The sequence below is a fragment of the Limulus polyphemus genome, unplaced genomic scaffold, assembly GCF_000517525.1.
Source record: "Limulus polyphemus unplaced genomic scaffold, Limulus_polyphemus-2.1.2 Scaffold829, whole genome shotgun sequence".
Classification (NCBI taxonomy): Eukaryota; Metazoa; Arthropoda; class Merostomata; order Xiphosura; family Limulidae; genus Limulus; species Limulus polyphemus.
The window spans coordinates 272,192-287,271 of record NW_013666439.1 but is presented as its reverse complement, the minus strand read 5'-3'; the positions used below and the strand labels follow the sequence as shown (position 1 = coordinate 287,271).

Below are 15,080 nucleotides of genomic sequence, written 5' to 3'. Positions count from 1 at the left end.
ATTAAGTCTTCTCTTATTTTTCTCGTTTTCCAGAATTTACTAGTATATCAAATTTTGATGTTGTTCCCCCTACATTATGTACAGTTTGTGCTGATTGTTCTATTTTAGTTGACTTATTAATCGTAATAGGTCATAAATATAAGCACTTCTTAACTCTGGTTTCTAATGACCACTTTCTTTCTCCAATTTAGATGTCTTGACTCGTGCAGGGTACTTGTTTAATGTTGGATCTACATTTTTACGGGTTAATTAGGGCTTAACGATAATTAATAGGTTCAGAAATAAATAAGAAAGCATAAAAATGAATAAAATAAGAGAACGAAAACTAACTAACAATAACAACAATATAAACCTCAATATCAGTTGTATTCCACATGTTTGGAAAACCATCAATGCCATTAACATTCCAAATGAAAGGAAACATAGTAGCTATCGACATATCATTTTGACTTATCGATTAACTAATTTATTGAATGTATTATCATCTTTGGGCTACACGTAAAATCGTTTGAATCAAATTGCAAAATGGCTTTAGAAGATATACAGGAAAACTTTCGACGAATTCTTCAGAGGTTCAATAACCTCTTAAAGAGGTGTTATCCGATACTAACCATTGTCACTCATTTTCTAGATGTAGTTTTTGTGGTGCTCCAACTCAGTAATTAAACTTAACGCTATTGAAACAAATATTATCGAAATTGGAAAGGAGAAAAAAAAACACTTGTGACATTTTCTCTCATATAAAATTATGAACATCTGTCTGCTGAAAAACAGTAATTATTTTTTGATTAGCACTTTATTTCCATATTTTAATCACATACCATTGCTAGCAAAATAATAATTGAACTCCAGTATGTCACACATAGTATTTAATTTAAAAATTCTTTATTCTAAACATAAGCTGGGTAATAGTATGCTATGATTGCAAAATTCAATTAATTTTAAGCCAAAAAGTGAGTATAGCATCCATCACCAATTAGAATTTGTAAAGTAATATGAATAGTTAACAAATATACATCTGTAACGTCTTTTTTAAGCTCAGAATGAATGTCTTCCAACTCAAATGCTAAGCACTTGGTTCTTTTTTTCTTAGAGTGATTTTAATCATTCCTCGAATTTTCTTAATATAAACTTTAGCAAAGTTTTTAGGATCAGCATGTTTCAAAATACACTATAAAAACAAAAGGGTATTAAGGTGATTCCACTGGAAGAACGAGGCAAAAATATTTTCTAGAGCATCCAGACCAAGATTAAACAATTACCTTTCATTGCCACATCTAGAATAATAGTACTGTTTCAGGCTAAGTCGTTGCTTCGCACATGACTATCCTGGAATATTCACCGTAATTTGAACAGCTATTTGGAACAATATCAATGCCTGAAGCATGCCAGGAAGGAGGAAACCAGAACAATTCTAAACAACTGTTAGGGAATATAGTATAGTTTTGAGTAGCCTCTACGGAGAAAGAAGCTACGAGATTGGACTTTGTTGTAACATCTAGTACTAGGATAAACTATTACCTACAGACTACATTACGGCTTGAAGCAGGGAAGGGAATGAAACGACTTTCTTTGAACATCAAACCTAAAGTTAAAGAACAACGTGAAATCACATCATTCCATGAAACAAACTGGTGAAATATAAGTTATAAATCTTTATAAGAACAGCCAGTTCAATTCTAAAGAACTGTTTAAAAATCCATCATAGCCTGATGCAAACCTATGAAGAGCTGGCTCCAAAGATTTTCTTAAAAAATTAGTACAAGGTTAAACACAAGTTAAAACATATTATATTTGCCTCAAGTAGAGAAAGCCTGATAAACTTTCTGGGACACCTATTACATTTAGTATAACGAGTTAAAATAAGGTAACGATGTTTTTAAGCACAAAGCTACATAATGGTTCCTCTCTATTCTATGTATTGAATCCCGATTTATAGTGTTATAAGCCATCCAATTTACTGCTGAGTTATCAGGGCAACAAAATAATGAACGCTTGTTGAAAAATTCCCAGCAATGTACAGATATTAAGCGAGTGAAGTCTCGAAGAAAAGTATTACAACTACAAAAAACATTTTCAATTATTTTTAGCTACCAATTAATACGTATTGTCTCTTTGCAGTATTTGTTGTATTCGACACAGAAATGCAATAACTCATGTTGTACGGCTTGTTAGAAGGCAAGATAACCCGAATGTATTGCTTAAAGAAAGAGGACATGTAAAGATGTGGTCTGATTGAGTTGTAGCGAAATACATATTAAAATTTAAAACCGTAAGAATCATTTAATTATGACATGGGATTAAAAAGCTGGTAAAGTCAAAGATTGTATGTCCACGTAAATGACATATTTCATAAAATGAAAAAGAAAACATAATTAGTAACACTGTGTAGAAATGATCATATACTTAATCTAACAAACATGGCAAATCTGGATTCAGAAGTTTCGAAATTTAACCACTTTTGTAAAATGTGTTATAAGAAAAAGGCCGCGAATGTAAAGAATGAGAACGAAAGAGTTATTCTAGACGAACAAAAATCTCAAAGATCTTTGAAAACAAAACTGTAACATGTAATCCCACTTTCAAAATGCACAAGTTAAAACGAACAGAAATTTCGAAAAATAAATAAACAAAATTAAGACTTACGGCAACTATTCGTAAACATAAACCGTTATAAATATATTCAAATTTGTTTGAATAATCGATGAAAGAAATGTTCAAAGCTTCTTTTGTAGACGTTTGGAAAATTGAATTTATATCGATTTAGTTGCACTGAAATATAAAAACACTTTTAAATTTTTCATAAATTTTGTAGATAATAGAAAAATTACCGTTAAGTCTTTTTTTATATTACGCAAAAATCACATTCCGTGAAATGTCAGAGACAGTAACTTCATATTTTTAAATCAGCAGAAAATGGAGACGTAAAGTTGTATGACACGAAAGTAAACTATAACAAATAATAAAAAATGTCAGTTTTCACAAACTAAAAGTTTAACATTTTCGTATAACAATCAGAAAAGAACGCTGTAAAAAATCGAACTCTAGAAACGTAATTCAAAATGTTATCTTCAAATAAAGAAATCTAACGTGAGCTTACATACATATTTCTAATAGAATGTTACTTAATATTACCACAATAATAAGACAATTAACACTTATATAGATAATATATACACACACAAATTTCCAATTACATCCCTCAAAAACCATTCACAGAAATATGAGCCCCAATATTTCTGTGAATGGCGTTTGTTGGTTTGAAAGAAGACGCTTGAATTTTATCAAACTATTTCCATTCAGATCATCGCACTGACTTTTTGACACTAAAAGTCGAACCAGTCAAGAGGTTGTAATCATATGAAGTCATGTTATTCAACTTGTATTACTCTCAGTACACCTTTTTTATTTATTTAAGAGGCACGGATTCCTCAGTTCAGGTGCACGTTGGTTAAATGTCACGAAGAGACTGACTCAGAATTACCATAAGTCACTCGCTGAGACAAACATTTGGAATCCTGCAAACAAAAATTACTTTCAGGTGACACCATCTCGTTTGAAATGTGAAAATATTCTTTACGAGTTATCACCTGAATCATTGACTAAAACATTTGTATGAAAACTAGTTGTACTGATGACGTTTTTTTTTCTTGTCAACTGTTTGTGCAACAACTTTTCACAGTTTCTGTTTGTTCGTTATGACGTAATATTCTTGGTGTTTGTGCGCCACGTACATATCTTTTGGCTCATAAAAAGAAGCCTGCTAATACTATAATTGCTTACGATATAAATAATTTTAAACTGGCATTCACATCCTATAAATGACATGATAGTGCATTTAAGAATCATTTCAGCTACTTAGGAGCTGTACATCGGAAGTTATTGGAGACATGACGTTAACGAGTTGCGAGTTACTGCAGAACTCTCATGAGTTAATCTTTTGTGTAAGAAAGCAATCTTGTCGGACTTGTAATAATATCACATTCTATGTAACAATATACTAAGGCATTCAATACATCATCTAACGCGTGAGATGCACATCAGAAGTAGTGTTCGATTAGACATGTGTGGGTCATGAGTCGCTTCAAAGTTATCATGCGTTGTTATTTTATGGAGGAAAAACAATCTTGACATATTTTAAAGTAACATTATATCCGATGTAGCGATATGATGGAGGTTTCAAAGCATCATTTGAGTAACACAATCTGTACAATAAAATCATTCTCCAATTACAAAAGAATGAGCCCGAGCCAGTAGAGAATTGTTCTGAGTCACTTCTTTCAAGAATTAAATAAAAATGTTGTGCCCCACCTTAAGAAATTGTTTGTAAGTTAAGTAATGGTTGTTGTTTTTATACTTAACGACGTTTATGGTTTGACAGTTCCTTCATTCAACAAATTCTGACTGAAGGTTAGCCTTAGCTTCACCTAAGAAAGGAAAGATGATTTTTGTTGACACTATTGATGTTTGAACATGAAATCGCAAACTAGAATATCATCTCTGATCGGACTTTCCCCCGCAGATGAATATTGAATTTATGCAGTTTTATCTCAGGTGTGTAGTATTATAACGTTAGACAGTGCAGGAAGGTTATATCTAGAATTAATTATCGATATTTTTTTATTATATCACTGAATGACTTTTAAGAATCGAATCTTAAAAATGACGTTGAAGTATATTAACTCATGCTACTCTCCTCAAGGCTAGGAGACACTTCCCCGTTTGTTGTTGATCGGAAGTCTGACGAGTCTGTAGCTGGTCTAGTGGTACCTATAACTGCTGCAGTAGCTATGGAAGCTAAAGCAGCACTTGCACCGGACCTCTTGAAACGCATACTATGTCCATAACCTCCAGAAGTGCTGCCTTGAGTTCCTCCTGTTCTGACGTTCTTATACGGTTGACAAAGACAGATGTAAATTTTTGGTGTGAAAAGACAACCAAGAGCTACTGTAGCGCTGATACTGATGCAGATACAGAGACTAGAGATTTGAACCTAAAAGACAAAGAGTGAAAGCAAGGTTTAGATAATGTAAATGTAAATGAAGAATGAAAATTAAAAATATATAATCTTGAAACAACTGGAATAAATTATATTGTAAGTCTTGATCCTCAAAGCAAAAACTGGTTAGGAGGCAAAACGAAATATTCAAGCAAGATAAGGAAAGTTATGAAAGTAAAAAGACACAAACATATAAAAGTAGTTTTTTATAAGACCAAATATAAAAATACATGCAATTACTAGTTCAGAATAAACAATAATACGTATATATATATATAAGAATTTGAGCAAATCAAATAAAATTTTAAGTTATGTTTCGTTTTGTGTAAAAATGAAAACAGAGCAACAACAATAAATTTTGATGGATAACGAAAGAGAAAATTTAAGGATCCTATTTAAAAAAATTTAACGAAGAGGTATAAATATTTATATTTAAGCGGTCAGTTATAGTGAATCGTTAACATTAATTATTTTATTGTTTTTAACTGTATTTTATATTTATGATTTTTACATAAATGCCCAAACATTTATGAATGCTTTGTTTATCATCTTTATACCGTTCGATACAAAGATAGAAACGTGGCAAGATAGGACTTGTTTTAAGTTAGGACTTGTAACAATAATTTTTATTGTTTGTTTGAAGTTAAGCACAAAGCTACACAATGGGCTATCTGTGCTCTGCCCACCACGAGTATCGAAACTCGGTTACTAGCGTTGTAAGGCCGCAGACATACCGCTGTGTCACTGGGGGGGGGGGGGCTTAATGTTTGTTCTGCCTCATCTTTATAATATTTTGTTATCATGGACACCTTTATAATATTTTGGTATCATGCATATTTTCAAATAATCCAACTTACAATTGCATAGGTAGCTGATGGTAGTCGTTGAACGTTTTTACAAAGTTTCTCAAGCTCCGTAATATTTATCATGAAAGCATGGTTTAAATAACCAATTTAAGAAATACCTCAAACTTGTTAATGTCTGATGTAATGAAGGTATATTATTATTATTCGTACTTGCATGCCCTTGTTGAATGAAAAACATTGTATCCATCTAATGGAAAACGGATTATAGAGTTCACTTTGAAAAGCAGAAACTGTAATTGTCAATAATCATGCTGTTAATATTAGGTCCAAAAAGAAGTAATGTTTGAGTACATTAACTTATAAAGCTCTTTACCTGGGGATTTTTGTAGAATTAGTGCATAGCTAATATTATCAAAATAAATTAGTTAATTAAATAATAACCCCGAATAAATGTTAGGGAAACAATTAATGATTTTGTTTGTTGGTTATTCTAATTGTTTATAGACGGAAATTTATTCTACTCACAATTTTCACAGACAAACAAAAATTCTTCGGATCAGTTTGCGTAGAAGCAGAGGAAAAGAAGTTTTAAGCAACTTATGAACCAATGTGACTAAAGAAAATGTTTTCGAAAACTTTTGATGCTGATTAAGATTCTTCTTTTTTATATTTTATGTAAATTTTTTCCACCCAGCGAAAACCAACTGCTGAATAGTTAAGCTTTTAGAAGCGAAGACGCTGCCGCATCGTCATTTTGAACAAATCAATGAAACTTTTTCAGAAAACAATAACACTAGTCCTGTCTTCTGGAAAAACTAACACTAATCGATTTTAGAGAAAAGTGCCACATTGTATACGAAATTGTCAAGAAAACGTTCTCAGCTGATTTGAAAGAAATTCGCCATGAAAAGGACGAACTTTCAGGAGAAATGCAAGGTTCTTTGACAAGTCTGCATATCTAAGACTAGCTATAAGGCGATTATATAAAACTCATATGCACCTGTCCTTATGCAAAGCATGCCATTGTTGTCCAACTGTGAAAAAATTGCCAATGCAAAATGCATCAGAGTAAGAAATACTAGCTACGTTAAAGTACAGTAAAAACTAATGAATAGCAAAGCAGATAAAAAAGCTTTATAATCTTGTATAATAAATCTAGTTCTTGAAATCTTGTAAGTTCTCAAATAGGACACGTAATTTTCGACTGAAGAAAAATCCTTCGTGGTCTTAGAAATGTTCAAAACTTCCCTAAATTCTCCTGGTTGTATGAAGACTTTCTTCTTAACTATACGATAACCAGGAAAACTACAGAATTCAATAATTAGAGACAACAGAATTAATAATTATGTAAAGTTTTGGCACCTTTGCTTTCATACTTTTTCTTACACCTTTGGATTAATAATTTTTGGTGCACCTTGTATTATATCAGTTAGATGTGAAAATACTTTCTAAGATTATAGAATAATATCGTCTGAAAGCTTGTTGCTTATTTATGTTATCGCTTGTCTTTTATTCCTCTCTGAAAACATTAGTTTTAAACTATGACACCTTGAACATGCATCTTATTCTTGGTGTGATACCATTCGTTGTTAGTTCTTTTGCTATTATTAATAATTAAAAGTACAGTAACTAATGAGAATATTTGAGCAATATTGTGTCTTGAAAATCTCACATTAAAGCATTGTAAAATAAGATAATGGGATGAAATGAAGTTTTATGAAGTTAGTGTTCGGATCCAAACTTTATAAATATTGTGAGACGTTTAAAATTTAAGTTTATTTTATTTTTCATTAATCTTCAAGATTAATATTAAACATTTCTCATTTGTAAGTATCTAAGCATTAAAGTAAAAACGTTGATATTTTTCTTTTCTTTGTATGAACACTTGATATCAAGTCCTAATAGTTACTGACCTTTAGCTTTATGCAGAGGTCACTAATAAGCATTTAAAGCAATAGGTAAAAGTAAATCATTCGACAACATTTTATAAAGATTATGTTGTGAGAACATTTGAACATAGTTTAACAAATTCAAGCCGTCTCCAACCATTAAGAGTTTAACTAAAGAAACAAATTTAAGCAGGTTCAGAAGGTTTCAAAAATGTTTCAAATGACTGAAATTTTATTAAACATCATTATATTATTGGCAGCTAAGTAGGTAATGAACACTTTAGTGCAATTAGTATTACCTTGAAGTCGTTATTTGTGCTAAAGTAGATTGGTATGAAAGCCAACCACACGATGCAAGTTGAATACATAGTGAATCCAATGTACTTGGCTTCGTTGAAATTCTCAGGTATTCGACGTGTCTTGAAAGCGTAGACTGTACACAGTATTATCAATAACTTATTGTAGATGAGAGATACCCCCATTGAAATACTGGAAACGCCACATTGAAGGACAGCAGATGTTCTTGTGGGATAAGTTTCTCGCAGCTTGGGGGGTTCCACTATAAGCCAGGCAATGGCAAACACTAACTGTATTGAAACTAAACCGAGGCAAATCAAAACCTGAGATCGTGGACTTGTATAGCTAGGTCTTTTGATACTGCGAATACCTCGATTAAATATCCTCGAGATTCGGTTTGTCTTTGTAAATATAGCAGAATAACAAAGGCTGAGGCACAGCCCTAAGCCTACCCTCATAAGTGTACAGGTGGCGGTAGTGGGTTTGGATAAGATTACAAAGCTCATGCAATAACTAAGAGCTAAGCCTAGAAGAAGTAAGTAACACAGTTCCCGCCCAGATGCCATTATGACTGGGGTCCTGCTGAAGTGCACAAAAACGGCAAATGTAAAAAATGTGCAAACAATCCCTAACGCAGCAAAAGCTGCCGGAATAATAGCCCAGGGGCTGTCCCATGTCATGAATTCGAGAGGGAGCTTAAAGCACCCTGCTTTATCTTGACGTGGCATGTAGCCTTCAAGGCAGTAGGAACACTCATTGTTATGGATATACTCGTCTTCTCGACAGGCAACACACAACCAACAACATGAACGCTGCTGAAATTGACGGATGTGACCTTTCGGACAAGGGTCACTACAGTTTGATGTTGGAATCCTTGCATTCGGACTCTTCCTGTAAAGTGTTATACTTCAATGATAACTTTTCCACTGTATAATGTACTTTTGCGCATATGTATTATTGAACACTAACTTAACCAGGACATCCTTCAAGAAGCGATTTCGACCAAGTGGGAGTTTGTTTAACTTTTAAGTTACTTAATATACAATGAGTTAAGTGACACTTAGATCCAAATACATTTAGTAAAAACCACAAAGAACAAATAATTAACTAGATAAATAAACAGTTTGTAGTCCTTTAATACAAAAATTACCAAAGATGTTTTATTACATTATTATTACATCCATTAAGATATGTTGCGTTGTCAGAGTTGTCTTAGTATTTTGAATGTTTTTGACCATTGTATGCTCTATAACTTAACATTTTACGTATATAGTAATGTTAATCAATATAATGCAGTCACTTTTGCTATTATAATTTATTTCAGACTCAATCTAAACTTGAAACTCACAGAGTTTGAGCTGTAATCAGAAACAAATCTTATAACTTTTTATCAGATACTTATTGACACACTCGAAAAAAAGGATCAAGTCCAAGAAGCATTATCGGATCACTTTGTCACGTGCCATAAACCTAACAGGTTTAACTGTACCGAAAGAGCTTGATATTGAAGTAATGCCTATAACTCTTTCAGCTGCGTGTTACAATTTGCTTAACTCATATAATGTTAAATATTCTTATAAATATTTGTTTGTTAATACTTGATATGACATGAAGTAATGATAAACAAAACCTGATTGAAAAATTACGAAAACATGTGGAAATACGAAATGAAATGTATTGAACTTAATAGCAATAAGAAAATTGCCGTTCTTGTTACTTTCCATTAAAATTATATATTAACGTAACTTAGTGTTTTACTTAATAATGTTTCTATACGTTTTATCAACCTGGATTTGGTATGATTAGGAATACAATTTTTAGCTCTTTGATTCATTATTTTCTCAATATTGCTGAAATAAAAAAGGAACGGAAAGTAAAGCAAACAATAAATGAAGAAATTAATTAAAATGAATTGGCCTAAGGACATTTTATATAAGGTATACACTGCATACACACACGTAAATGTAAATAAGAACGAAATACCAGATTGAATAATGATTTCTTATTCTGCTAAGACATGACATTCACTCTGACAACGAATTTCCAATATTTGAGCAAAAATTAAATCAACAATTTACAAGGTAACCAATCAAGGAAAGAGTTATTGGTTTTTCGCGTGGTAGCTTCAGATAGCTAGTTATTTGTGAATATAAAAATCAAAAAGTGAAATGAAGAAATAGAAATACACAATCCACAATATTTTATTAAATTGGAGAAGAGATAGATTATAACTACATTACTTCAAGTCAGTATTACCAAATATTGAGTTATGGTACACGGTTTTAATATATATATAATGAATAAATTTATGAACAAAATGTGAAATTTTGGTGACTCGATCAAACATATTAGATGTACAGATTTCATTAATACATTTTAGTGTTTATATCCCTATTCCTATGATAATGTTTTAGTGAGTGAAGTACAGTTGCTGCATGCTTATTTATAATTGCCATAGAATATTAAGCAAGCAGCGAATTACAGACTTTATATAATTGGGTAGTAATTAAAAAGTTTCCTTAAGATGGCAACAGGAGGCGTTTGACTTTGCTACCAGCACAAAAAATACATATACTAATTAAAAGTTTCCTTAAGATGGCAACAGGAGGCGTTTGACTTTGCTACCAGCACAAAAATGTATCTAGTAATTAAAAAGTTTCCTTAAGATGGCAGCAGGAGGCGTTTGACTTTGCTACTTGCACAAAAATTGCATATACTAATTAACAAGTTTCCTTAAGATGGCAACAGGAGGCGTTTGACTTTGCTACCAGCACAAAAAATGTATCTAGTAATTAAAAAGTTTCCTTAAGATGGCAGCAGAAGGCGTTTGACTTTGCTACTTGCACAAAAAATGCATATACTAATTAACAAGTTTCCTTAAGGTGGCAACAGGAGGCGTTTGACTTTGCTACTTGCACCTCTACTGTACTTTTTAATACCAAACTACAAGTTTTACAGACAGAAAGGCTTTGACCAATGAATATCCACAGATTACCCAACTTACTTTCGTAAATGGATACATGAATATATTTATCATATGTAGCTATGTGAGTGCGTGTGATATCCTTAGATTCCTTTTACAATTTTTTTCGAGATCAGCAGTAGTTTACCTTCCTTCAGTCCACTGTCCTACAATTTTATAGTCGTACTTTCCCTTGGCATGTTTTTGAAACTGGTAGATGTGGTAACTTCCTGGAGCATCTCCGTCATGATTAAAACGAACAACCATGTCGCCTCCCTGTTGGCCTTTAAAAGACAACAATGGTAACAGACAGTTATATTATATTATTTCGCGTGTTGGCCTTTAAAAATACAACAATGGTAAAAAACATTTATCCTTCGTTATTTCACTTGTTGGCATTTATAAACAACAATGGTAAACTGTTATCCCTTATTGCTTCGCATACTGGCCTTTAAAAACAAGAATGGTTCTAGACAGCTGTTCTTTATTATTTCGAAGATTTAATTTTAAAATGTAGGTGTATCTCAATGATGATATGTTTTTAAAGAAAAAAGTTCGATGAGAGGAGTGAACTGAACACGAACAACAAACGAAAATGATATGCAGTTAATTACACTTATGTTTCTAAAATTCTTACATATAGTTTGTTTGTTGTTAAGCACAAAACTACATAATGGGCTATGTGTGCTGTGCCCATCACGGGAATCAAGGCCCCGGTTTTTAGCGTTATAAGCCTTAAGACTTGCCGCTGAGCAACTGGGGAACTCCTAAGTATAAAGATCACATGAAAAGCGATATATTACGATATTTGACTTATTATTCAACATGATCATATATTTTTCATGTTATGAATTGTACTAATTATAATATAGTCATTAACTCAATTTTAATGTTATAATGGGCACCATGTTTTTCACTGACAATAAATATGAAAACATAAATGGGAGAAGAAGCGCTACTAAACATATTGAGGGACATTCAAGTACAGTGATATCGAAATATATCTTTTTTTTTTGGCTATAGTACGAGCTGAACCAGATGATAAACTGTTTAAAGTTAATGAGAACTAAAACATCGACTACTTAAAAGCTTCCAAATATCATATTTGTGTAGAAGTGGAAGATAAACTAAAGCCAAATTTATTACACCCGTAAAAGACATAATTCTGGCAATGTTTACATTTAATAATTTGAAATGGCATTAAGTTTTCTTTAAAAGATAAAACAAACAATGTTACTTCTATAACAATTAAAGCAGAATGCCTCAATTATTTCTAATTCAAACTGATGTGCTAGAAGCCTTACATTCATTTTGGTATATTACAAATTAATAATGAGGAAAACTAGGCAATAGTTTGAGTTAGAAACCTATAAACTGATGTCAAAAGAAGCTAATAATATATATTCTAGCTTCGATTAGAAAGAAGTTAAAAAATGTACATCAGTATGTGAGTTGACTTTATAAAATAAAACAAACAAACAAACAAAGGATATCAAACTGGAAGAATTGAGTACCTAAAAATCGCACTGCTGTAAATAATTCTGATTTTATACCCGAGGACATTAAAAACGGCCTTATGGAGGCTGAATCCTTCAATCTTCTGCCTAGTTCAGCTTTGTACAGTATATATACTTATATACATATACCATTTAAAAACATAATGATAAATATGAGTTTTGTCAAAAGACGGCGCCACAGGTCACACAACTTTTAAACATCTTCGGACAAGATTGACCTATGTCGCCAATACAATATATACGGTCAAAAAACCTATTTGTAAGTACTAACACTCTCGGATTCATCCATTGCATGACGATTTCATAAACTATATGCACATTCCATGTTTTACAAGTGTTGCAAGAAAAAACTAATATATGGAAATGATTAAAACGTTATACTAACTTGTATATATCTTATTTGCATATATCTGCTATTTAGACTTTCCTCAAGTAACTTACAAAGACAGCGTTACAGAGATGAATCTTACTGTTGTTCCTATGGATGTCTCGAAGTTATGAGATAGTGGTTATAAACAACGTATTATTGTATGTATATATATATATATATAACATATAAAAGTAAAATAAAAATAATTTATGCTGCATTCCGTGTAAAATAAGCATATTTTACCAAATTTTACAAATAATGCATTTTTTATTTATTTTTTCGCTGAAGAATTGATAACAGCTGTAGCAATTATAGTAATGTTAACGCGATATTCAACTTTGTAAATAAAATATTTCATGTATGCGCTGTATCAAAATTAATTCCGTTACTGTCATATTATCGAATACTTCAAACAGAAGTATCCTGAAGAGAGCCTATAAACGTTATATATAGAAGTATCCTGAAGAGAGCCTATAAACGTTATATATAGAAGTATCCTGAAGAGAGCCTATAAACGTGATATATAGAAGTATCCTGAATACAGTCTATAAACGTGATATATAGGAGTATCCTGAAGACAGCCTATGAACGTGATATATAGAAGTATCCTGAAGACAGCCTATGAACGTGATATATAGAAATATCCTCAAGAGAACTCACACATACTTAAGTATCCTTAAGACAGCCTAAAGACATTAAGTCATTGCTGTCAATAAACGGTACTTTACTTCGAGTTCTTCATTTCTAATGGCAGTTTCTGACTCAATTTTACTCACTGTAGGCAGAAACACATACGTAGACAGAATATGGCTGTATGTTTCATGGGTCAGATATATCAAAATTGTGATACAAGAACAAAACAAAAATAATAATTAGGAATTTGACGACAGGTATTCAGATTCAATATCGTTTTGAAAGATTGTGTACGTTTTAAGCGCACACTTATGACTCTCTGTATAACATACGCACACCTTATAAAAACACAATTAAGTCAAATAAAGTGAAGCTATTTTGATTTTTATCATAAAATTATGAAAACATCTGAGCAAGCTTTAAATTGACTTTTATTTTATAATGAGTATGTGCAACAATTTGATTCCAAACAATTAAACAATAACTGGAACTTGGTGAAGTAGTTCCAACAGTAACGCCATAACTCCTGGTGGAGAGCATTTAACTGTAATTGTGTTGAAGAATGTACCTGACTTTTCTGTTACTTTAGAAGGCACGCAATAAACTTGTTACTGTTGATGACAAATGAATATCAGCTTTAGAAAAAGGCAGTGATTAGTAATTTGGTATTACTTATATAATAAAGCGTTGCTTATCATCCTTTTGCTGGAAGAAGTTCGTACGGTATAGCCAATCACAAATCATGACCTGTGGATATGTTAATCTACCTATACATTCACGCACGTAACAAATTCTGTTGACATAAATTCGATTTGTGAATACTCACACAAAACCAACATGTAAGTATAATAATTGAACAATATTTTATTTTATTTAAAAAGATATAGCCTTTTTCTAGCATGATTTGGAAAATGCAACTAGCTACATAAAACACCAAGTAAATGCTTGTTGATTAGCTAAAGAAAATTTGAAACAAATCTATATTTAGGACACGAGTCACGTCTAAAACTCTCTTTCATAAACAATTACGTTATAGCTTTTACAATTGGGCGTGCAAGTAAATATTAAGATCTGAGTTGAAGCTCAAAAACTATAAAAAAATCCAAATTTCTAAAGTGTTATATGTTTCACCTTCACGTTTCAGGGATCATCTATAAACATTTCAAATAACTGTCTTATACACAATTTTAAATATGATGTTTCCAAGTTTTTAATACACTTCTCGATTATATAAAATGAGAGATAAGTGGAAACAACTATTTCCAATAACCCCTTGTAATATCTAGTTATTATTTTTTATGCTAATTTCATCTGAAAAAATATAAATATGAAATGAGTCTCCGACGATGTTATGGCCCAGCATGGCCAAGTGGTTAGTGTGCTCGACTCGCAATGTGAAGGTCACAGGTTCGAATCCCGTCAAACATGCTCGTGGGGGCGTTATAATCTTACGGTCAATCCCACGTTGGTAAAAGAGTAGCCCAAGAGTTGGCGGTGGGTGGTGATGACTAGCTGCCTTCTCTCTAATCTTACACTGCTAAATTAGGGACGGCTAGCGCAGATAGCATTCGTGTAGCTTTGCTCGAAATTAAAACAAACAAACAATC

The 15,080-nt window shown here is 32.0% G+C and overlaps 1 protein-coding gene across 2 annotated transcripts in view; it reads right to left on the bottom strand.

The window, feature by feature from the left end:
- Positions 1 to 4,845: 4,845 nt before the first annotated feature.
- LOC106460754 (metabotropic glutamate receptor 8-like) overlaps positions 4,846 to 15,080 on the bottom strand; it is a 116,805-nt gene continuing 106,570 nt past the window's right edge. The window contains exons 7-8 of one of the 2 annotated variants that reach the window (XM_022387530.1): positions 11,102 to 11,237; positions 4,846 to 4,993 (exon numbers count right to left, since the gene is read on the bottom strand). In XM_022387530.1, coding sequence (XP_022243238.1) covers positions 4,945 to 4,993; positions 11,102 to 11,237 — 185 coding nt within the window. In that variant the 3' untranslated portion in view covers positions 4,846 to 4,944. The remainder of the gene's footprint in view (positions 4,994 to 11,101; positions 11,238 to 15,080) is intronic. The other variant, XM_022387531.1, reaches the window with a different exon arrangement.